Source organism: Camellia sinensis, chromosome 9 (genome assembly GCF_055761805.1).
Source record: "Camellia sinensis isolate YWXY chromosome 9, ASM5576180v1, whole genome shotgun sequence".
Taxonomy (NCBI): Eukaryota; Viridiplantae; Streptophyta; class Magnoliopsida; order Ericales; family Theaceae; genus Camellia; species Camellia sinensis.
Genome location: NC_138969.1, coordinates 144,548,026 through 144,574,121, shown reverse-complemented (window position 1 = coordinate 144,574,121; position 26,096 = coordinate 144,548,026). Strand labels below are relative to the sequence as shown.

Here is a 26,096-nt window from a genome sequence, read left to right as displayed (position 1 = left end):
TTCTACTACTTTCAGCAACGAAAAATCTAGTTTTAGTCGCCAAATCTACTTTTTGTTGTAGTGGTAGTTTTTAATTATTTTTATTTGAGTAATTCAAAATTTTATTAGAATCGACTTAATTAGATTTTTCATATAACAAGATGTATCCTATTTATTTCCATTGAATTTTAAGTAGTTTTTAATTATTTTTATTTGAGTAATTCAAAATTTTATTAGAATCGACCTAATTAGATTTTTCATATAGCAGGATGTATAATTTCACTTGACGCACGAATTAATACAAAATCAAGTTACGGTTTAGCTTGCAAATGGATACACCTATAATTTTGGCACAAGTTATCTATCTTGCTCATTGTACCATCTTCTATTTCGTACTTTTCTAAATATTTGTGTGATAATATAAAATAAATATAAAATAAAAGATGAGACACAAAGCGATATAAATGTTGGTTGAAGTTTATTCTATGCCTAATACATAATCAATGGTGGAACGAAAGGAATTGAAGATGATGGAGTAAGCCTTCTCAGTTGGATGAATTGAATCCCAAAACACATGCTTGGTGGCATCAGGGCATACAATTGATTTGGGATTGCACAATAATGATGCCTCCAAGAACCCTGTCCCACAACAACCTGTGTTCACCTCCTCAAAGCCTACCACCCAAAAAAAAAAAAAAAAAGGTACAACTAATTAGACATTTATGATAACCCCTGAGTTGTTGAGAAATTATTGATTCATGACCCATATAGTACTCAATAATTTTGGAAAACTCTAGACATTCATAATTGTGGCTAATATTTAATTATATGTATTGTTTAGGGGTTTAGGAGATTTCATTCGGAATATACAAATTTCTAAATTTCTTAACATAAGCACAAACAAATATATATATATATATATATATATATATGTTTGGTTTGGAGTTTTCAAAAATACTTTTATGAGGTTTTATTTAACATTTTAATTAATTTCCTTTTTCTTCTTTTTACAAACACTTAAAAAATATAAAATTTATATAAAAATCTTTAAAACATTCATTGAATACAATAAAATATGAAAATGTACATTTTTTAAGTAATGTTAGGCGTCAAAAAAGAAATATCATGAAAAGTCTTCATAAAAATTCTCTACCCTTTAACTTATTAAAAAGTTTATTGAAAACAAAAAATACGGATTGAAAATTTTAAAAATTACTTTTGAAAACTCCAAAACAAACAGATATACCAACAAATAAATCAACTAAACCTTCGCTTAACAACTTTGACTTAAAAGTTAGCTTATGGGTTAAAAGCAATATAACTCATTTAGCAAGCTCATTTTTTGTTAAAAAGTTACTTTTAATCAGTCTACAAATTTATTAGAGAAATCCAAAAAGTGAAGAATTTACCAAAACAATTCCTTTTTAACATTAGAACTTTTGGTAGATTGGTTTCTAGCCAATTTGCTTTTCCTAAACAAAATTAAAAAGTAATTATAATAAATAAATTTTTTTATGAAAAAAAAAAAGAAGACTTCTGAGCAAACTTTCATAGGAAGTTTAAGACACAAGACTTACATGTAAGTTATGCCACTGAAATTTTTGGTGATATATTGTTAGTGCGTTAATTGGTGTACCTAAAATTTTTGAAAAAAATACTTCCTAAATTAAACTAGGATTAGTCAAATCAAATCAAATCTATTTTTTTTAGGGTGCATTCGTTTTTTTTTTCTTCAATTAGTTAAATCTTATTTCTAACAAAATCCATGTGATTAAATCCTATATTCAGCCATAAAAAGAAAAAGAAAAAGAGAGAGACAACAACATTCTTAAATTTGATTTTCAAGTCCTTTCCTTTTTTTCTTTTTCTTTTTTTCTTTGCTTGGGACCCCCTTTTGGGGATCACCCCCTCACCCCCTTTGTCACGTGGTAAGTGATGATTAGAGGAGCACGAAAAAAAAAGAAAAAGAAAAAGAAAATGTAACCAATGAGAGAGAGAGGGGGTCAAAGGGGATGGGGGAAAAGGGGACGAATCATTGTTGAAATTGTAATTCAAACTACCTAGTAAAACATTGAGTACATTTATCACACAAGAAATTAATAATATGATCCACTCACCATATTTGCGCCCTTGGATCATGTCGATCAACGGTGTATATATGTCGCCGTAAACGATAAGGGGCCCACCAACAGTCATGACTTTGAGTATTTCATTTTGGAGCATCCGATTGTAATCTCTAGCGATGGAGGATAGTGATTCGATACAACCACGTCCATGAAACAAGTCATTTGAATAAAGGGTGATTACGGCAGGCAAGCAACCCATTGGAGGTAGGCCAACGATCGCGATTTTCCGAGCCCCTTGGTCCCCTAAATCCTATAGAAACGGATGAAATGAAAAAGATAGGAAAAATAAAATACAATCATCATTTTCAAAAACAAATTTTTTTTCAATCTTTGAAAAAATAAAATTCTAATAATTATTTTTTGAGAAAATTACACACCAAAAAAAAAAAAAAAATTTGACCCTTGTACAATAGACCGCAAGTTTTTAATTTTTTCAATTTAAATCATACGATATATTTTTTATTTGCTTTCAATCTAAATTAGCTATATGTTTTTGTTAGATTAAACCGATGAAAAAAAGAATATTTTAGTCCGTACATTCAATGAAAAATAGTATTTTAGATATTTTATGTACACATTGAGTTTAATGACTAAAATGTATTTTTCAATAGGTTTTAATTAATGAAAGTAGATGAATGATTCAGATTGAAAATAAATCAAACGATTTCGATTTAAATTGACAAAATTAAAAACTCAGAGTTTATTTTGTTACAAATGTCAAACTTTGAGTTTTGTGTGTGTGTGTGTAATTTTCTCTTATTTTTTTATGTTGAATTGTAATTTTAAAATTAATGTGGTAGCAGCTGTATTTATGGTGGAGGTGATAGTGGTAATAATAATATGGTGGCGTTGGTAAACTTTGATTAAAAAAACATTTTTCACTTTTTAAAAGGGGAAATATTTTTCACTCAAATAAGTTTATTTTTCCGTTCATTATGAAAAATATTTCGTCAGAAATAGAGCGTTTGTTTTTGGTAGCGACTTCAGGAATTTTTATATATTGAGTCACTCCAGAAACTTAAGTTCCACAAATTTTATAAGAGGATGAAAAAAAAAACTAAACAATATTCACTCTAGTTGATTTTCAGTTTTCCAAAAAGTTAGAGGGTTTTTTTTTTTTCCCCTTCATATTTTAGTCTTTTTTATTTTTAAAATGCACCTAATCTAGATATATTTAAAATGTAAAATATTTGTAAAAAAAATTATTAAAAAATGCAATAAATAAAAAAAATAAAAACAAAAAATGTACTAAAGTTTTGGAGCTTTTAGTCTAAGGTTTCTAATATTAGGATTTTATAAGATAAATGACATGCAATATTTTCGTAATAGTTGGGTTCCCTTAATATTTTTACAAAGAAATTTTCAACTCTTCACAGATAAATTTTGTTTTTTTACATAGAGAAATTCCAGCTCTTCAAAAAGAAATTTTAGCTCTTCATAGAGAAATGAAGAGCTGAAATTTATTTAATAATATTATTAGGGGACCTTAACTAATAAAAAAAAGTATTGGACCTCTCTTACTATCCAAGCTTAGAGAGGGATGTTTCACTAATTTTTTTCTCAATTTTCATTTTTCTTTTTTTTTTGAATTTAGTGAATTTTTAAAATAATTTTTACAAATATTTTAAGTTTTAAATGTATTTAGAGTGAGAGAATTTAAAAATTAGGAAGTTGCTTGAAATATTTAGAACGTTAAAAAATAATAAATAAATAAATAAATAATATTTTTAAAAACTATTAACCAAACAAAGTGATTTTTTAGACTCTATTTGATGGGTCCCTTAATTTTTTAATTAGATTAAACTATGTTAAATAAAGTATTAATAATATAAATATTTATTTTATTATTTTTTTTTAAGGATTTCTTATTGCATGATGTGGTTATGGACCCATCAACCTTTAGGTGCAATCTCGTCCTTGTATTTTAAAAACTTGTAAGATCCGTTTCAAATAATTTCTTAATTTCAGAATTATTTCCATCTAAATGTTTACGTATGAGATAATGTAACTTAAATTAATATTATTTTTAATTTACTTAAGAGTATTAATTTCCTTTTGAATGATTATCAAATTAAGGGATTATTTGGAATGATATAAATAGATATATTTTTTGATTTTTTACGAAAAGATATACAGAAAAATAAAGAGATGATATGATTCAAATAAATACACTTATCTAAATAAATACATTTATTTAATTTATGCTAAATAGGGCCAGAGTTGCGCAAAGTATAGAAAAAGTTGGAATAAATATTTCGGTTTTTTTTTTTTTCTTTTTTTTGGGGGGGGGTGGTGTAGTACATGAGAAGAAGAGGAAAGAAAAAGGAGATAGTTTGACTAAGGCCTCGTTTGGGAACCCTTTTTTTTAGTCAAAAAGTTAAAAAGTTATTAAATTAGTTAAAAAACCAACAACTCATACTAAAAAGTCAAAGATTCTCTTTTCTTTCTACTTTTTGCACATCTTTTCGTAAAAAGTTAAAAAGTCATCATAAACATACTGGGCTCGTTTGGTTTGATTTTCTGAAAAAAATTTGGGAAATTTTCTCTACAAATAAGTTTTCAAAAATAACCAAACCAAACAAATTTTCCCAAAAAAATTTCCCAAAACTTGTAAACCAAACAAGTTTTCCAAACAAATCTCTCTCTCACACACATCAAATCAATCACTTTTTCCAAAACTCTATCTCAAAATAATTTTCCAAAACATCTTTTAAAAAAAACCAAACCAAACATGTTTTCGTATTTTTTATCTCTAAAACACATCTCTCAAACACAAACCAAACATACCCACTAATTTTTTTAGCTTATATTTTAGTCAAATAGTCAAAAAATTATTAAATTAGTCTGTTCTCAAACGAGGCCTAAGACAGTGGTTTGTTTGTGCACTATTAGGCTGTAGTTGTTTTGGACGGACTGGATAAGGTAAATTGTAATCTATCGGAGTGTTAGTTTTGAGATACATTGTTTCCGGACTATTTGGTTGGACTGGATTTGTATCCTATGTTTGTTTAGTAATGGGATTATATATTTATATTGGACTATTTTAGTTAATCCAATATTTGGTTGAACGGACTTAATAAGGATAAATATTAAAAAGTCTATTTTACCCTTGTAATTTATAATTTTTATTCAATATATAATTTTAAATTTGTAATCTATAATTTATAATTTAACAACACTAAAAAAATTTAATTTATAAGGCTATAATTTTTAATTTATTATTTTCAATTAAATTAAATGTATAATTTATATTTTTATTTGATATATAATTTTAAATTAACACAACACTAAAAAAATTTAATTTATAAGGCCATAATTTGTAATTTATTATTTATAATTTATAATTTATAATTTATAATTTATGTTTTTTATTTAATATATAATTCTAAATTAACAACAATAAAAAAAATAATTTTTTTAATATATAAATTTAATTTTTTAACAACACTAAAAAAATTATAAAGCGATAATTTTTAATTTATTATTTTTAATTAAATTAAATTTATAATTTATAATTAATAATTTATATTTTTTATTTAATATATAATTTTAAATTAACAACACTAAAAAAGTAATTTATAAATGTTCAAAAGACTATTTTACCATTTTTCAATTGTTTATTAAGTAATAGCATGAGGATAAAATTGACATTTTCATTAGTCCCATGGCATACCAATCCCATGAAAATAATTCCACCCCTCCCATAGGATACAATAATCTCTTATATGAGAGACTAATAGTCCGGAAGAACTATTAATCTGGAGCAAAAAAATTGAACTAAATAAGTCCAATGCCATAGAATAATACCTCAAAACAAACACACTCTTAATTAGGATTAAATCTATAAATTGCGAAAAAAACTTTTATCCCATAGAAGATATTTTTATCAATTTTGTAGAATCAGTGACAAAATAATCTTTTTCCCATCAATTCATGGGAGGGGATTGATAGTCACATGGGAGTAGTAATCCTATACCGCTTGTCTACCAACAAACATGTTATAGGTGGGTCTCATAAATTAATAATCTAAACCTCTCTCTCAAACCTTCAATCAAACATGACTTGAGAATTTTATTTATGACACGACTAATCCTTTCTTTTCTTCTTATTTTAGTTATTATTGAGCAAACTTAATCCTCCGATCTTAAAAACTTTTTTATTGGATCTTGTTTAATAGAGATATGATTTGTCATCCTAACAAATGAACACAGTCATTTTGAGTCATTTTGTACTATTTTTTCCAAAAATACCAACGAGTGAATGTCCCCTACTATTAGACAGATACATGGATGATGGGTACTTAGTAGGATATATGATCTATGAGATTGGTTTGTAATTCTAGAAGAAATGTAGTAGAAAAAAAAAAGAGTTTAGCTTTTTATTTGGTTGAGTTAGGAAAATGAGAAACAAATGAATACAGAATTGTTAAAAAAATATTTAAATCCGTTAATGCAATGGGGTCTATATGTCTAGGTTTTAACCATGTCCAACATCATAAATTTATAAGATGTGTTTGGATCTTAAATTTGAGTAGAATTTTTAAATGAAAAACAAAAATAAGAAAAATGTGAATAAATATAATTTAAATTATAAATTTGTATAGAGGAAATAAAAAAATAATTAAAAAAAGGAATGAAAAAACAATGTTTTAACCAAAATATCGTCTTACGTAATTCATGCATTTATGTTTTATGACCATAATTTTTTTCCTGATTTCCTTTTCAAATTGCTCTTTAGACCTTCTATTAGTATGAGGTGATAGTAACATTATAAGACTTGTGATTCTGGAAATCAGGAGGCCCCCAAAAATGCGTTTTCATAAAATGGGTGATGGGCCACTCGTCTAAGTTCCAACTTCCAACTCTATGTTGATAAGAACAAAACAAAAAAATCTCTCGAGAAAGGGAAAATTCAAATGCTTCATAAATAACCACCGTTGAATAATATTAATAAGTTAATTTTTATGATTATTGTTTTACTTTTTTATTATTATTAGCTTAAACTTGTTTGGCTAATTAATTGTCACATATTTTTTTTATTGTGCAAATACCTAGAATATCCTTAAAAGTCAAAGTCTTTCGAGAAAAAAAAAAAAAAAAGAGATACGGTTATTTTGCATATTTAAAGAGGTAAAATATATATATATATATACACAGATATCATTGTACTTGAATTTTTTTTTGTCAATAAAAATAATAATAATAATTATAATTATAGACCTTGGTTGTGGCACAAGTAGTCATGGAGAGAGTATTCAGATGCCAGGGTGTGATTTTAAGTTCAAGTCTATAAAGAGACATTGACATGCGTTGTAATCTAACTATTAACATACTAACGATATTATTGTCCAAAAAAAAAAAAAAAGCTCAAAAAATTAGGGACAATTATAAATAAAAAAAAAATTCCTAAAGCTTGACCCTTATAACAAAATAAGTCCCAAATTTTTAATTTTTTCAATTTAAATCATAATATTTTGATAAAGTGCCATCATACCCCGAGGTACCATCTTTGGCTTTTCATTTTTATGTTTTGAAATTAGTGATGCAGCTGTTATGTCTGGGCTGGTTCTTCTTAATTGCAATACCAACTTAGAAGGACCAATGACATAAATAAGGTTAATTGCTACACCAACAAATTAGTGTCATAAATAAGGTTTGATGACCTATCAAAGTCAAATTTATCACCACCATGTTCTAATTAGAAGGACCCATGTCATAAATAAGGTTTGATGACCTATCAAAGTCAAATTTCTCACCACCATGCTCTAATTAGAAGGACGTACCCATGTCGTAAATAAGGTTTGATGACCCATCAAAGTCAAATTTCTCACCACCATGCTCTAATTAGTCACCCACAAACGTGTACATCAGACATGTATTATACAACCAATTGTTGTAGATATATGACCTCTATAGTCCACAAGATGGAATAACCTCACCAGTCCCATATTTGGGTAAGCCTAGTAGCCACACAAGACAAATGACTGGCTCCAAGAATTATTTGGACAAAATAACTTTTCCTAAATTTAAGTACTAAAATTTAAATATAATTTTATATGTAATCAATGTGTTAGCTTAACATGAGCCCACTTTTATTATCTTATGACATAACATGATATCCAATATTTGATATCGATTGATATTTTTCATTTTTAATTTTTTCTAATATGTTTTTTAAAATTTTTATTTTTTTATTTTTTAAGTGTTTGTGTGTTTGCTAGATGTGGAGGAAAAAAAATATGTGTCTAAATCCAAATCCATCAACGGCAGCCGAAAAAGAGGGAAAAACCCAAAATAACTCCTTAAAGCCCATAGAAGACAGCTAGCAACAGATTGGTATAAATGCAGGTGCGTGAGGGGAAATCAAACATAAATATATTCTTCTAAAAGAAAGATCTGTAATACAAAGGAGCATTGGATTGAACTTCAATCCAACAGCTGGAGACACAAGTCTATAAAAATAGAGGCATAGGCTGGGCCTAATAGAAAGTAAGGTGGTCCGATCAACTTGATCTTACAAATAAAATGTTTGGCAAGTTGGCCACTAATGTCTGACATAATCCTAGCCATCCATATGAAAAAGATCTAACGATCAAGGATGAAAACAACTTAGCAACTTGCCCGGCCAAAGCCAGATAAAGGTCGAATCCTCCGATCAAAAGATAATCGGATGAACGAGATTTAAACCAAGCAACTATAAATGGACAAGTAGGTAAAGCACAAAGGCAGACAAGAGGTAAACCAAGAATCCTCTTTTAAAAACAATTTATATATACTTTTATGGCCGATCAATAGGGGCGATCATTTGCATTTGGTTTCTCTTTGCAGTGCAAAAAGGAAAGACATGTTATCTCGTTTTTCCGGTGGAGATAATTCCACCTTTCACATTAGACTAGTCTCCAAGTACATATAGTTTCTTACCAAACCTAGGTCCAATAAAGTTTAGCATTTTATGGAATTTGAATTTGTGAGGTAAGTTTCTTAAGTCACTTACCACAACTCAACTTTTCACTTGGCCAACCATTGAATTTGGAAATAAAGGAACAAAATTAAAATGACATCATTTTTAACTTCAAATCCCAACTCTTGGTTCTTCTATTTTTTTGACGTGGCACGTTGTCATTCAAAGAACTACAAAACCATTAGGTCATGTGTCGATTGCTGGTTTAGAAAGGAAGGTGTGATGTCCTGAGTTTTGAACTTGATCGATATTGCATCGTAAGATAGTTTGTTTTACTTTCAACGCTTTGATTATCATATTGGGTTGTTAAGATTTCTTTTCTTCTCCTACTTAACCTCTATTAACATTCTTGGGTTAAAAATTTTAACTTTTGGGCATTGGAACTTATTTTGGAGTACAAAATCAATTTATGAGTTTTTGGGAAAAACCACTCATGCGGATTTTGAAACCGCTCGAGTGGATTCACACAGGGATTTCTGGATTTTCTGGACAGAAAATCGCTTGTGCGGATTCTATATTCCGCTCGAGCAGATTTTGTGAAAATTTCTGGATTCTTCTCTGGAGCAAACCACCTATAGAGCATTAGAACCCGCTCGTGCGGAATTTAAACCGCTTGTGTGGATTTCAGCACGTCTGTCTTGAATTTCGAGCTATTTTCCTCAAAACTGATGCCAAAAATGTTTTAGAGGCACTTTTTCACTTCTCTCTTTCTCTGTATATATATACTCATATTTTCTCTTCCCTATCTCTACAAACACACCTAAATTCAAACTTTTCTCTAAGATTTTAGCTCAAATCTTCAAGAATTTGAGAGAGTTTTTTACACCAAATCAAAGAGGGCGACGATGACTACATTTACACCAATTGAATTGAGTTTTCATCAACGTTGAACTTTAGGGTTTTCATTTCCTTCCTCTTCCAAGCTTGAGGTAAGGATAATATTTGAGTTATATATATGTTTTTGCAAGTTTATGCTTGTTTGGAATATTTCTTACATGTTTGGATCATGATTTTGGGTTGATGAACCCTAGATGATACTAAAAGTGGATTTTCTCTACTTTTTTTCAAAGCTTTTAAAAGTATGGGCTATGTTCCAAAGTGGGGGTGTTGTTTTAGAAAAATCATTTCAAAGATGAAGCAAAAACCTAGATTTGGTGGAAACCCTAGAATTTGGGAATTTTAGAAAAAGTTGAAATATTGTGAAATTTATGCTTGATACATTGTTATGTGAGTAAATGATAGAGGAAATTTCTATAGTTGTATCAAATGAGGAAATTCCATAAGAAAATGAGAATTGTTGATTTGGGAAGCTTGAAGAATAGCTTATTGTTGGTTTGTCTTAGGAGTCGTTTAGTTTTGGCTTTTTAGCTTTTTTGACTTTTTTAGCCCGGGACTTTTTTGATTGTTTGCTATTCTTGTTTGGCTTTTTTGACTTTTTGGCTTTGAAATGACAAAATTGCCCTCCACTTGGAAATATATTGGTATATTAATGCATTGTTATATTTTGCAGTGCTATTCCATTTGATCATTGTTACAATTGATTTTGAATCTTTCATTGAAAAATTTTTGCTTTGAGAAAAGAATTATTGTTTTGGGGTAAATACATTGGTAAGTCCGGATAGGGGGTGTAGTTTAGTATTGGTTAAGTTGGCCTGAGTGTCCATGTTGAAAGACCGGAAATATGCACGGAGGAGGTGCTACGTGCCTTCCGATTAGCAATCGATAAAGTGGTGATTGGTAGTGCTTGATATGCATACTTGCAGACACCAACCTAGGGATTACCTGAGTCATATTTACCAACCCTTGAACTACATTGAGGTTATTGAATTGTTGTGTTTTCAAATTGCATTGAGCACAAGGTTTTCAAAATATCGAGATATATGTTTTGAGCATGACATGACATATGCTTTCATCTTAGGAGACTGTATAAAATGGATATACTTTGTTAAGATTTTTTCTATTGGGTTTTGTGCTCACCCTATGAGATTTTGTGTAGGAAAGGATGTGGTGGTCCCACCGAGTTAAAGGTGTAGAATGTATTTTGAGATGACAAGGCTCTTTTTTTTTTTTTTTGTAATTATTTTGACAAACGAAGGGCTTTACTTGTATGGTTTTGAAAACCATATTATTTTGTATAACCGGATATAAGCCTTCGAAATTGTAGCCCTTGAGGGCATTGAATTGTACTTGGCACATTGTGCCACATGCTATAGATTCATATTCTAGGAATGTTGAATGTATAACCACATGTGGAATATTTTTTGTAAATCTCTAGAGTTTTAATGAATATAAATGTTAGAGATTTGATGATGATGTTAATGTTGAGGCTTTATTTTCCGTTTATATTAAGCAATGGAAGTTACTGATTTGAAAATAAGATTATGTAATTGGAAGTTGATAAGTCTATATTGTGTTATTTTTTCGGGACATTACAGAAGGATCAGATTGATAATTTATACACGCCATATAAATCATGTTTGATTGTGAAAACACAAATGACAAAATTAGCATTCTCATAGAAAGGGTGGGATTGTTGACCCTATACTATGAGATTGGAGATTGGAGATTGAAGGATTATTTTGTTACTAATAAAAATAATAAAGTCACTTTTTACATAATGTGATTTTTTTAAAAGTAATTTTATGAATTTAATTTCAATTAACTAATATTATCATACTAATCTATAAATAAATATAATTGATCTTACATCTACCAACACAAAAGTAACTTTATTAGCCAATTAATCCTGCGCATACTCCCAGTTGACCTAACTCGGTTATCAAACATGGCCTATTTCCGCACAAAATTTGAGTGGATTTCAAAACAAGAATTTGAGATTAAATGAATTAAAAATACAATATCACAAGACTAGTTGAACTAAAAGATATATATTTTAGTAAAAATTTTGCATTTAGCATTATTTCAAATAACTAGTTTTCCATAGTTATTTCACATCTATTATGGTAAAGCTATTTAACTCTGTTTTAAAATTAATAAGTAAATTATTATATTTAAATTTGAATTATTGTTTTTGAATAATTAATGACAAATTCCTTAATTTTTTGAAATTCAAATTTATCCATGCGGACCCTAACTTTAGTGGCAGACTAACCTGAATGAAGTGTAAGAGCTGTTGAATCAAGAATTGCTGGTAGCTCAAAACGGTGTAGCTTTGGCGGCGAACCGGTGGACCGAAATAATTGACGACGAAATCATTTGTACCGGCGCTGATGAGGAACGCGGCGTTCTTGATCAGATTTTGGGTTCTTTTCCTTCCAATGCCAATCTCAAGCCTAGCTTTGTACTCCCTAAAGTATTCCATTTGCTTTGTCATTGAAATTACACCCTGAAACACAAACAAACCCATCAAAAATTTAATTATGTAATTAAATTATGGGAAAATTGCCATTCAGGGTAGATTTTGAAAATTATTACACAACGGTGGAAATTTTATGATTTTAATTATTAATATTTATAATCTTTACTAGTTTTTTTGTAATTATTTTTCCTAACTATCACTGTGTGGCTATTTCTCCTTAAATTATTCTACTTCTAATCATTAATCAAGGCATATAGTAATTATATAGTAGTTCCAAAGTATAATATGATATTATCTACGTGATGCTCTTATCAATTATGTATTGATAAAAGTGTGACATGTGAGTATCACACAGATAAGAGATTTATCCAGAAACAACACTTCATTATTCTAGGCCAGAATAATAAAGTGTTGTTGAGATTCAATTACTATGTATGGTTTTTATGTCCTAGATGAGTTTTGATTTGCTAAGTTGAAGATCATCGATAATCTAAATTGTTCATCTCATATAATCAAATTATTCATGCAAAAAATAAATTTGATCCAACTTCGGTTATTATACTATTAGATTATTTTTATCTATACCACATAAATGTTTTTAGGGTAAATTACATATATATCTCTTGAGGTTTTCTTAAAATTTGAATTGTCCCTTGTGGTTTTTGAAATTACAAATATCTCATTATTAGAATTTTTTTATTTAATAGCATTAATAGAAAAAATGAAATTATTAACTATAAAATTATCAAAACTGTTAATTGATTTTTTTTTCCATCATTAAAATTGTTAATTGACTTAATGATTTATTAATAAAATGAATAATTTGTTATGCGATTAGAAATTTGAAGAAACGAGTTGTAATTTCTAAAACCAAAAGAACTAATTCGTATTTTAAGTAAATCTCAGGACGTGTATTTTTAAGTTACTCATATTTTTAATAATAGATTGTCTACTTGTTATAATATACATATAATTTGGTTATGTGATTACTTATTTTTTATCAACCCAATATTTTGTACGTATGTTCTTCTCAACATGTCATATCAGATGAACAATTCAGATCACTAAAATGGGCATAACTCAGTCCCACTATACATCAATTTTGAAGTTGAGATTTTCAAATTTAACAAATCAAAACTCATCAAAGCTAGATCATATTTCCAAGTAAATTTTTAAAAACATTTAGACAAACAATATTAAAGTGTTGATAACCTCACATAAGTATTCTAAAAATATTTAATAATTTTCATAAATATGAAACATTTGGATTAATGTCTCCTGTGACACAGACTTTCAAGCTAGCTTTGTCAATTTTTTTAAACCGGCTTTGAAAGGTCATAAAAAGTATTTTTCTTTTTATGCCTTTGAAAAGCCGACAAATATTGTTGTTAAACAATTAATGCCTTAATTGTTATATATAGTCTTGAATTATTGGTACTTATGTTGATACTTGACCGAGCATGAATTAATAAGTACATAAGATCACTTAAAAAAATTCTCTTTTAATGCTGGCATGCATGTAACTCTGCCGTGCACCTACCCCCGTGCAATAAATATGGTAATGGTAATCATATTTAAATTTCTTATAATTTTTTTTTATAATAAATTTATATTGAATTGAACATCATAATTCAATAACACATATTTCGAAGTCCAACAAGAAACCAAGAGGGTTAGTTTGTTTGCCAAAACCCTTACACACCACTAAGAGATTGAAGATGGGGTGGCTGTGAAGAGCACAACAATTACTATTGTGTAGCTATTAAGGGCCCATTTTAGAGTCTAATTTGAATTGTTTATTTTTTAGAGTATATTAAGTAGAACATATTTATAAAATATCTAGTTAATCGGATATCGATAATATTTTCGTCAAATTGTGTTTGTATTAAGTTTTATATTTCAAATCACATTTCTCATTCATTTTTGTAAATACAAATATAATTTGATGAAATGGTTAACAATATCCGATTAATTTGATTTTTTACAAATATATTTTACTCATTGTAACCTAAAAAGAAAACGATTCGTGTCTTTAAAATGGGCCCAAATGGTCACCCAGCAATAGCTACTAAATCTTCCTCCTTGCATGGGAATCTTATTTCTCCATATTTCTATTTGAAATTTTATCCCCTAATTTTGAAAGTTTATTTATTTTAATTATATGTTGTATTTTATTTTTATTTGATTGAAATTCATTTTTATGATATAGTAATGAAATAATAAAAAAACAAAACAAAACAAAAAAAGCTCATAATGTGAAAAAATAAATGACTCACTATAACAAAAGTCTCCTAATAAAGAAGAAATAATCATAATTTAATTTGGCGATGGTCAATTGACCCACTAATCTCCCAACTAAGAATTAGAAATGTAGATGTAGTGTCAATTAAAAACAAATCACAAAATGAAAAGAAAATAATTGATGAAAATTAGAAAAAAAAAATTCCTACAAAAAAATAAATAAATAAAGAAAATGTTAAATATACATAATTATTTGTATACAAAAAAAACTATACTACATGATATGACAATAGTTTGTTAATAATTATGAATCATAATGATGATTTTTTTTTTCCCCATTGAATCCGCAAGCGAAATTCTTTTGAAAAAAAGAAAAGAAAGAAGAGAAACATAAATTATTTATGGTTGAATCAAACCACCACATTTCATAATTGAAATAAAGATCTTCATTTTATTTAGGTTATGGCTTTTCTGAAATTAAAAATTTAACTTGAAAGAGTATTTAGGCTTAGTGGCCATTGCAAGCCCAAATCTAAAATTATTTGGGTTGAATCAAACTACCACATTTATTAATAAGTTTGGTAACAGATGCTCAAATCTAAAATTAATGCCTCTGTAACTTCGACAATGTTCCAAGCTTTAAAATGAGATTGATATTAGGATTTTATACGATAAATGATATGTAACATTTTTATAGTAATTGGAATCCCTCAATATTTGCATAGATCTTCACAAAACTTTAGGTAACGTTTGGTAGAGTTTTGTAAATGTGATTTGAGAGTATGAGTTGTATTTTGAGTTTGTGTGTTGTAGAATTATGATTTGAGTGTAGAAAATTTGTTTGGTAAAGAGTTTTGAAAATAGTTTTGGAAAAGAGGTTTGATTTGAGTGGGGAATTATTGATGTGACATTTGATATGTGATACAAAAATTTACAACTCATAACTAAATATACAATTCAAAATTATTTTAAAGCACATAAAAAATTTAAAAATTTTCAGAAAATATTTGTCCCGATTATGTAAATCAATTGCAAAAAAAAAAAAAATAAAAATAAAAATAAAAAAATAAATAAATCTGGAAATCAGCCGGACATCCGGGTGGACATCCGGGTGGTCTACCGGGTGGTCTTCCTTTGGACAGAAAACACGCCTGTGTGCACAGAGTTCTCTGCAGAGAGTGTAGAAAATTGATTTGAAAACGTAACCAAACATCATGCTCCAAAACACACGTAGAAAATTGATTTGAGAATACAAACAAACAGAGCCTTAGCTTTTCAACGAGAAATTTCACAGAAAAATTTTGACTCATAGAGAAATTTCATAGAAATTTTAGAGACGATATGAAATTTTTTTAATAATATTATTGAGTTTGGACCTCTCCTACTATTTAAAATTAGAGAGGAATATTTCACTAATTTTTCAATTGTTTTTTAATTGAAGATAAAAATTAATTAATAAATGAAAATCTCCACAATAATTAAAGGTCATCATTTTCATCCATAAACTGCATAGGATATCAATCATATGATCATTAACTATCAAACCTTACCCTAAAGCCATTCACTTGTTAGTGGTGATAGTTGATGGTGTCATCCAGCTTTAAAAAGTTGTCTTTTTTTTTTGGTATGATTTTTTATAATATATATATATATATATATATGTCAATCATCTAGTCAAATAGAACTAAAAAATGTAAAACTTTAAAATTTAAAAATAAAAATCACTAAACATGAAGAAAAAAAAAAAATCAACGAAAAACTAAGAAAAAACCAACCCCAAACACATGATATGAAAGGGGTTGATTGGATATAAAGCTAACGTTTAATATAGCACGTGATTTTTATTCAATAGTGGCCCAATTATTTTTGAAGCATCACACCGAAAAATAAAATGAGGCATATCTTATTGAGCATTACCCTCGACAATAAATTAAATTTTTTCTTTTAAAGGTCTATAGTTTTAATCGGGATATGGGTTTTTCCAGTTAATTTAGATCTTATTTGTCATAATTTAAAAAAAATCAAAAAGTTAAAAAGTCACTATGCTATTTAAGTCACATTACATCTCCATCATATCATTTCAAATCTAATCTATATTCTATCCAAACTCAATTCATATTTCATAAAATGTTAAAAAGTATATTTATTTAGATAATTCGAAATCACCCCTTAATATAGAGAATTAGAGAAGAGAAAAATTCTTTATTGTGATATAGATCCTAAAATTAAAACATGTCAAATAAATAAAAATAAAATACATATAAAAATTTTAAAAATAAATCGATATAAGTGAAACTAATGATAAAAAATTTATTTGACATATAAAAAAACAATAAAGGTTGAGACTCCCTTTGAGGTCATCCTCTTGACCTCTTTAATTTTGATTGGTCAATTTTTTTTTTTTTTTTTTCCTTCTCACCTAATCCCCAACCTGTTTGAGAAGGTTGTTGAGTAGGTGTTTTAAGTAGTCTAAATCAACGCGTATAAAAAAATGAAGTTTCAATAAAGCGACTATTCACAGCTTTCAATAAAGCGACTATTCACATCTTCGAACCTCCATTATGATGTTGACACATCAAACACTGACATTTCACTATTGCACCTACAAAGAAGGGTTCCCATAGGGCAGCAAGGGCAAATGTGAAAAAACAGTAATATTAAAAGGAAAATGTTTATTTTGAAAAAATAGATATGGCTTAATACGTTTTTAAAAAAATAATTATTTTTAATTTAAAATAATATAAAAATTAATTAAATGGTTTAATTTGTTAAATCCAATATACAATTGATATTTAATACTAAAAGTACATGTATATGATAAACTAAAATAAAGTAAATGTTTGGCATTCCCTTAAAAAAAAGATAAAAAGTCAAAAAGTAATTAAAAAAATAAAAAAGTTAACATTATTCACATATTTAGGCCAAAAAAAAAAGGCTTAATAGATAGAGGGTAAAAAGACAAAAATGTCCTTAATTTTGTCCCCTTTCAATAGTGCACTTTTTGGTATAAAAAAAGAAGAAGAAACAATGCAACACAGTGCACTGCATGAAACTTTCACTGACATGCACAGAAAGCATGTCAGTACTCAGAAGGGTATAAAGGTAATTTTGTTAGTTGATACAATATTTTAATACATATTTTTTCGTAAAAAGTCAAAAATTTATTTCAAATATACATCTTTTTTCTCTACTTTTTTAATCAGAAAGTGCACTTATATAGTTCATTCTAAACAACCCCTAAATATTATTATATTAAATAACTTACAAATTATAATTTAATTTTAAAATCATGCTAAGCACAAAACTAAAAATGAAAAAGAAGTCTAGTAAAAGGAATTTTATCTTTGTAGTAGAAGAAAATATTGTTTTGACTGAGGTATGACACGACTTGGGTATATATTAGATATGTTTGGGTACGCTAAAAATTAAGAAGAAAAAAATTTGAGTACGTATTTTGTGCACCCGATACATATGCAGAAATATCATATGTCGATATGTACCCGATACAGATATGACATATTTGTTGAATTATCCATATTTCATACTTTCAAGATTATTCTAAATGAGGATTTTTATATTTTTTATTATTTTTTTGCAAAGTATATATTATTTCAAATTTAACTTTTTTCATTATTGAGATAAAAAATTATTTATTAAATATTTAAATTTAATTTTTTTTATTTTATTTGGGGGGAAAATTAATTTTTAAGATATAATTTGGGGTGTAAGATGAAATTTCAAATGAATTTTGGTGCTGCATTAGCATATTCTGTCCATTTATAGACGGAAAGTGATGGTATACACAAAATTGATCAAAATTTTAAAATTTTGAATATAAAATTAATATTAATCAAAATTTAAAGATCAAATTAAAAAATAAGTGAAAATTTAAGGGATAAAATATTGTTTTCATTTTTCAAAAAATATTTTTTTGAAAATTCTACTTTTTTATTTTTCATGTTTTTTTGTTTTTACTGAATTTTTTTAATATTTTAAGAAATTTGTTTACTTTTTAGACACACCTAACATAAATATACCTAAAAAGTAAAAAATTTGTAAAAAAAATCTTTTAAAAATTCACTAAATACCAAAAATATAAAAAAATTTACAAGAATTCAGTATGTTTTTTGTATTTTTATGCATTTATTAATTTTTTAAAATATTTTTTCACTAATTTTTTATTTTTTAGATAAATCTAAGTAAGGTGCATCTAAAAAAATAATAAAAAAATATTTAAAATTTTAAAAATATTCACTAAAAACAAAAAAACACAAAAACTAAAAAATTTAATTTTAAAAAAATTTAATCTAAAAAACTCAAACTAAACACTTTGAATATTTCTCTTAGATTTTGTACGCTTCAATTTTTCTATTTTTGTGTGTTATGAATTAAGCTTGAGAGAGAGAGAGAGAGAGAGAGAGAGAGAGAGAGAGACGCTTATTTGAGGGGTAAGGGGATCAAATCCAGAGGCAGCAGAGGCAAAACTGACACCAGTCATTAGCTCTTCCATGCTAAGCGTTGAATCCAAATATGGAGGCACATTCGCTTTTATTCCCACATACGAAGCTGTTCCAAACACAAATACATACCCACAAAAACCACATTACTTTTTTCACTTTCAGAATATTTTGAAAAAATGTTTAAAAGTTAAATTTTAATATTTTTAATTTTTTATAAAAGAGGAAATAGATTAAAAACTGAAAAATGACTCGCAACCAAGGAAGCACGGGTGCGGGTATGAGGACGGTACGGGTACGAGTGCGGGTACGTCGATTCGGCAAAACTCAAAAAAAGTACAATACGGGTACGGCTACGGTACGCCGATATTTTTTTATTTTTTTTAAAATATAATTATGATTAAAGGATCCAACCTATAACTTAAAATTAAATGTCAAAACTAAAAAAAGAACTACTCATTTTCCTATAATTTGTGTTAAAAATAATATTTGTGAAATCTCTCACTTTGACATGTTATGCACTGTGAATTTGTGATCATAATTTATTTTTAAAATCTTTCTTTTTGCTCATCAATTTGCTATTTTTATAGGGTGAGACCAAAATAGCAGGAGACCAAAGAAATATTTAAAGTTAATTGCCAATAGTAAAGGAAAAAAAATTCTCAATTGGGCAGGTTGTCAATTGCAATTTGCATAATACATAAAATTGCATCATTCCCAACCACTACTAAGGGTGTGTTTGGTAACGTTTACGTTTTCAGTTTATATTTACAAAAATTTTATAAACTGGTTTTTGTTTATTTTTTGTTTATTTTTACAAAAACATAAACTACAAACGCGTTTGGTAATCGACAAAATGTTTAAAAAAAAATTAAAATATAAAAAAGAGTGAGAAATGGCGAGTGGTGGCAAGTAGCGACGAAAGACGGTGGTGGAAAGTGGTGACGGTGTGGGTGGTGGGTAGCTGGTGGCGGTGGTGGTGGGTGGGTGGGTGATAGTAGCGAGTGGTAGCGAGTGGGTGGTGGTGGTGGTGGCGAGTGGTGGTGGTAGGTGGGTGGTGGTAGTGAGTGGATGGGTGACGGTGGTGGGTGGTCGGTGGCAGATGACGGGTGGTGATGGTGGGTGGGTGGGTAGGTGACGGTGGCGGGTGGTGGTGGCGGGTGGTGGGTGGTGGCAGGTGGGTGGCGGATGGCAGGTGGTGGTGGATGGTGGCGGGTAGGTGGCGGATGGTGGTGGTGGTGGGTGGGTTTGATGGGTGGGTGGGTGACGGTGGCAGGTGGTAGGTGGTAACGAGTGGGTGGTGGCGGGTGGTGGTGGCAGGTGGGTGGCGGGTAGGTAGTGGGTGATGGTGGTGGTGCTGGTCGGTGGTGGTGGCGGGTGAGTGGCAGGTGGCTGGTGGTGGTGGTGGGTGGTTGGTGGTGGCAGGTGGTGGATGGTGGTGGTGGCAAGTGGGTGGTGAGTGGTAGTGGCAAGTAGGTGGTGGTGGCGGGCGGTGGATGGTAGTGGCGAGTGGTGGGTGGGGGCGGGTGGATGGCAGGTGAGTGGTGGGTGGTGGTGGCGGAAAATGGTGATGGAAAATGGTGGCGGGTGGTGGCTAGTGTTGGGTGGTAAAAAAAAAAAACTGAAAACTCAAAATGGAAACACATTTTTTGTGTTTTCATTTTTTGGCCAAATTTATAAACTGAGACCACTGATTTATAAATCAAAAATTTTACCAAACAAGTTTTTATTTGAGTTTTTTAAATTTTTGTAAATATAAACAGAAAACTGAAAACGTAAGTGTTACCAAACGGCACCTAATCAATTAATACAGTATTAATTTTTAATGTTTTGTGCATCAACTTTAAAAGTTTGTTATGATTAAAGATTATATAAAGATTTTTTAAGAGGATCAGAAGCAAAAACATAATGCATAGTCATACACAGAACTACCTTTTATAGGCCTTATTTTTTTGGGTTCAAATTGCTTTTTAAAAACATCAAAATCATTTGCTGATATGCTTATACAATTTATACAGACAGACAGGACAATAGAGAAACATCAAAATTACTGATCTGCAAGGGCACCAAAAAAACATAAAAAATAATAATAATAATTCTAATCTGCAAGGGCAGAAAAAAAAAAAAAAATTGGCCCTGGCGTACCCACGCCGTACCCATGGCGTACCCGTGGCGTACCCACGCCGTACCCGAATGAACCAAACGTACCGGACCCTCTTTTGCTGTACCCGATACGCGTACCGCCGTACCGGTACGCGTACCCGCATCCGGTAAGTACCCGACACTCATACGGCACTATTTTTAGAATACCCGTGCTTCATAGCTCGCAACACATATTTCAAAATACATTGCCTCAATTACCCACACATTTTCTCTCAAACTACTACCTCAATTCACTTCAATAAGAATACATATAAGAAAAATGGTTAAGATCCACAATTAACTCCTCACAATTTAATCTACGATGGTAGATGGTATATATAACAGCATATATATTAATTTTTAATTTGTCATATACTCAATTATATAGAACATAACATTCTTATCATATCATTACAAATAAATTTAAAAATTCAAATCTTAGATTTTTAGCATTACTCTACACATAAATAAATTTTCACCATATATTTCAAATGAAAACGGAACCCTATCTAATTGTATGGATCCCATTTTCATTGAGTATATATGTTGCTGTTCATTATAAATTAAAATCAGTAAATCAGAAAAAGAGAGAAATTAAAATCATTTGTTTCTCAATTTTTAAATAATCAACTTATTTACTTTTATTTAAGTTATATTTTTGTCTAATAAATTTCAAAAAACAATACGATATAAACTCTCAAAATAAAAAAAACGCTATACGTTGCTCATATAGAGATTGTTTGGTGCAACTTTTTATAAGCTAAAAATTAATAATAAAAAGTAAAAGTTAAAAGCACATTTAATTTTCATATAATTATATATATATATATATATATATATATATATATTTTGCAATTTATTTAAATCATTTCTAACTAATAAGCTTACCCATATAATCGGACACTAGGCGGCCATTGGTAAACCTTCCGGTGGCAATGTGGTTGGGAAAGTCCTTCCCGTAAGGCGGAAAGTTACTCTTAAATACCGTCTCAATGTAGTTGTTGTTTCCAGGGTCGACCGTCGAGTCTCCGAACACGAAAACAGCTGAGATTGAGTGGTTCAAAGCTGTTTGTTTTGTTAGTGTTTGAGCTCTTGAAGGTTTTGACATGAAAAGAGAAACAGAGACAATGAAAAGTAGTGTAAGTAGTAGAAGATGTTTATGTTGTGGTTTCATATTTGATGAAACTCTGAAATGCAATCACAGAGAAAGAAATGTAAAGATTTGAAGAAAAACTTCAACTCTCTGTATATGGCTAGCTCTTGGATGAGATGCGAATTGAATGGATTATATATATAGTACAATAATTCTAGTTATTCGAAAATTTTTAGGATTTTATCCAAAAAAGTGAACTTAATAATCACATTTGGGTTGGTTTGGGAAGTGGATTGACTTTTTGGTTTTTTGATTTTTTTAGTTATTTTAGCCTGGGCTTAAAAGCTTGGTTTGAGAAGGGCTTTTTGGCTTTTTGGACTTTTTATGTGAGAGAAGAGTGTATGATTATGGGTTGGATGTGATGTTTTGTTTGTTGTGACTAAAATAGCATATTTTATCTTTTATGACTAAAATAGCCAAAAAAACCCACAACCTATTTTTCCAAACGGAGCCACGTTTAGGTATTATTAGAAGGAGGTGAAATTGAATGATTATTCTATTAAAATATTCAATTTCATGTTTAGTTAGACAAAATAAATAAGGAAAATGCTACCTTACCACAAAAATGTGTAAATTTATCATAAAATTTTGCAAAATTAATCACAAAATGTGTAATATCGTCACAAATGGGCATATCAAAAATCAAACTATAAATTTTTGTAACATCAACTATAAAATTTTAGATATTTTGTTACGTGGCGAAATTATCCATTTTGTAATAAAGTTACACCATTTTTTGGTAAGGTGGTGCACGCCATAGGATTTTTCAAAAAATAATGTTAAATATAGGATTATTAACCAATAAATCTCATCTCACAGACAGTTATACCAATCAATTCTCAATTTTAATCTGTTGATCCGATAAGTCCCATTGGTGGAGAAATTTGTTCTGTTTCATCCTATTTTGCATGCCTGGTGTTGCTGCGTGGACTATTTTTCCCTTCACTTTGTTGTGTGGGACGTGAATCATGGAATTTCGTTTTGTTTTTGGTTATGTTGGACATCATATTTGGTAAGTCGAATGTTACTTCCACAGACGAGTCACCCATTTTCGTTAGGGTTTTGTGTTTTGACATCGAGGTGTTATGTTGGAACGGTTGGTTGTTCGTGTTGCGTACGTAGCAGTTCAGACGTCTACACATCCTCTGTGTTGCAGGTATATCACAACCAACACTAGATCATAAAATGCCTTACAGTCCTTTCAAAGTGTGTGGCTCGCACAAATGTGTTACTTGCCAAACACCAGCCTTAATTTACGATGAGGCAACACACCAAACCAACTGTCCCACTTACACCCACATACAAATCAATGGCAACAATGTCCTTTCACAACGAATAGGACCAAACGGAACATTAAAAAATATTTGGGACTAATTGGATTATAAGTTCAACAATTAATATTTATTGATAAATCTTCCTTAAATATATTACAAATGAAATAATCTTCCAGCATTTTAAAGGAATAGTCATTCTAAAGGAATAGTTATTCTATAAGAAAACTTAAAAAGAATCATTCCGTTTCATTCAATGACGTTCCAATGAACAAAATAGAGCGTTAAAGTCCTATTTGGTATAATTTTATGAAATATTTATAGTTTTTTTTAATACAAATTACACAAGTGGTTCTTATAATTTAGATTTTGTATTAATTTGATTTTGGTAATTCCAGTTGAATTAATTTTACCTTTAATTTTTTTTTATATTATATCAAAATGGACACAAATTACACAAGTGGTTTTTTTATATTTATTAATTTTCCACTTGTAAAAGATTACATGAAAGAGGATATTAAAATTAGTGTATTGTAAACTGTATTATTCTAAATAAATCTGTTAACACAATTCAATTTTAGGTAAATTTCTTGGTCAGTTGCTCATTGAAAAGTCATCACAAACAAAACTACAAAAGGTGTCATTTCTAATTAATGCCTTCAACTGCTGAAATATTCAGACTAATGTCTTTTTCATTGGCAAATAATTAATTACGTTCTGACTGCACATATTATTTTTATTTTTAAGTAATAGGAGAAACCTGTGAAATAAATAATCATATAAATTCTATTATATGTGAGATTCACTATTAAGCAACGATTAACCTATTATTTATCATTACCAACTCTTGTTCATTTATTGTCACCTGCAAATCAAACAAAGATTAACCTAAGAAATAAATGAGAACACATTTAAGAGCATTGTATATTTTGATAGCATGGTAAATTACTAACCAACATTTCATTTAAGAGCTTAAATTATTAAATAAATTAACTTCTTTATTAGGTGATGGGCACTGACATTCCTGAAACACATGTCCAACACTCTTTTTCAATGTCCATAATTAAAAATATATATGAGATCAACATTTCTTTTGAATTTTCTAATTAATGATTTTCAAAATTTGAGAATTTGGCATAAATAGTTTATACCCTTAAAAAAAATGTATAATTATTAAGAGAAGTTTCATGTAAAATCGAATGAAAAATCAAAAAGATACGTGTAAATGTATTAGCATATCACTTAGGAGGATATGGGAAACGTTGCAATTATATATATTTGTTCTGGTTTGTTTAATTTTTAACTATTATGATCTAATAGCCTAAAAACTCATGTAAGAGAATTAGATACAAGATTTACTTAGTATAAAGTAATTATTTAATTTTGTATATATTATAAACATATATAAACAATATAATATAATATGTTCCTAGATAATATAATTTCAAGATATAATTATTTATGATTTATCTGAACTATGTCCCTATCTTACATTTGTAGAATTCGCCGTTAATGTATCCATGTGATGTCGTATCTATGTCCCATGTCCATGTCTATGCTTCATAGCTTATCAAAATCCACACTACCCCAAATAGAAAAGTAGGGGTAAGGTGTTCAAACCCTTCAAAAGTATTCTTGACGGATTGCTCAAGTCAAGTCTATCACATTGCTTTTCAATTTATTTATTTATTTATTTTAAAATTTCTAGCTTTGGCAAAGGGAGGCAGAAAGCTTAAGGCAACAGTTGAACTACTTGCAAGAAAGCCACAGGTAGAATCACCTTTTTCTTTGTCTTATTTTCAATAAGTATGATCACTTGATATACGATCACACAATGTTTGATTAATGATCATATGTAAACATAAAATTGCCAAAAATGTAATACATTGCATGTGCAAAAAATATATAGTACATGCTTATTATACATTTTAACATGTCAATATCAAACCGCATTTATGCTTAGTTGCTATAGCGATCCTGGCTTCGACCCGATTCATTTTTTGCTTTTGAATCTGGGAAATCATAGTGGTGGTGGTCTTTCCTTCCTCTTCATGGTTGGTTTTGACTTTAGGGGTCGACACCCTCCTTATTGGTGTCGACACTACCTTCTATTCCTTGCACTTTTTCTACTCCAGGTGTCGACACCAATGTTGGAAGGGTCGACACCATCATGCTGCTGGGTTCTGGAAATGGGTATTGAAATTTAGTGTCGACACCTGCCTTGGAGGTGTCGACACTTGTCTTTTGTTGTTGGCCTAAAGGATCGACACCAGTCTTGGAAGGGTCGACCCTTGTATGTAGCAGAATCTGAGTTTGCTTATTGAAATTTAGTATCGACACCAGGCTGGAATGTGTCGACACCTTGCATGCTGTCAAACATAAGTGTTTCAACTTTTCTTCATAAGGATCGACACCACTGTTGCAGGGGTCGACCCCTATGACTCTTTT

The 26,096-nt window shown here is 29.3% G+C and overlaps 1 protein-coding gene and 1 long non-coding RNA gene across 2 annotated transcripts; one reads left to right on the top strand and one right to left on the bottom strand.

Annotated features, from left to right (window-relative positions):
• Positions 1 to 249: 249 nt before the first annotated feature.
• On the bottom strand, positions 250 to 22,487 carry LOC114306455 (GDSL esterase/lipase At5g45960). The gene is made up of 5 exons (XM_082887746.1): positions 22,113 to 22,487; positions 19,061 to 19,191; positions 12,178 to 12,411; positions 2,097 to 2,355; positions 250 to 654 (listed from the first exon to the last, which is right to left on the bottom strand). The coding sequence occupies exons 1-5, from the start codon at positions 22,396 to 22,398 to the stop codon at positions 458 to 460; spliced, it is 1,107 nt and encodes a 368-aa protein (XP_082743872.1). The 5' UTR covers positions 22,399 to 22,487; the 3' UTR covers positions 250 to 457.
• Positions 8,416 to 12,647, top strand: LOC114306456 (uncharacterized). Its single transcript, XR_014340403.1, has 2 exons — positions 8,416 to 11,055; positions 11,093 to 12,647. It is a non-coding gene; the product is annotated as an uncharacterized LOC114306456 (long non-coding RNA).
• Positions 22,488 to 26,096: the final 3,609 nt, after the last annotated feature.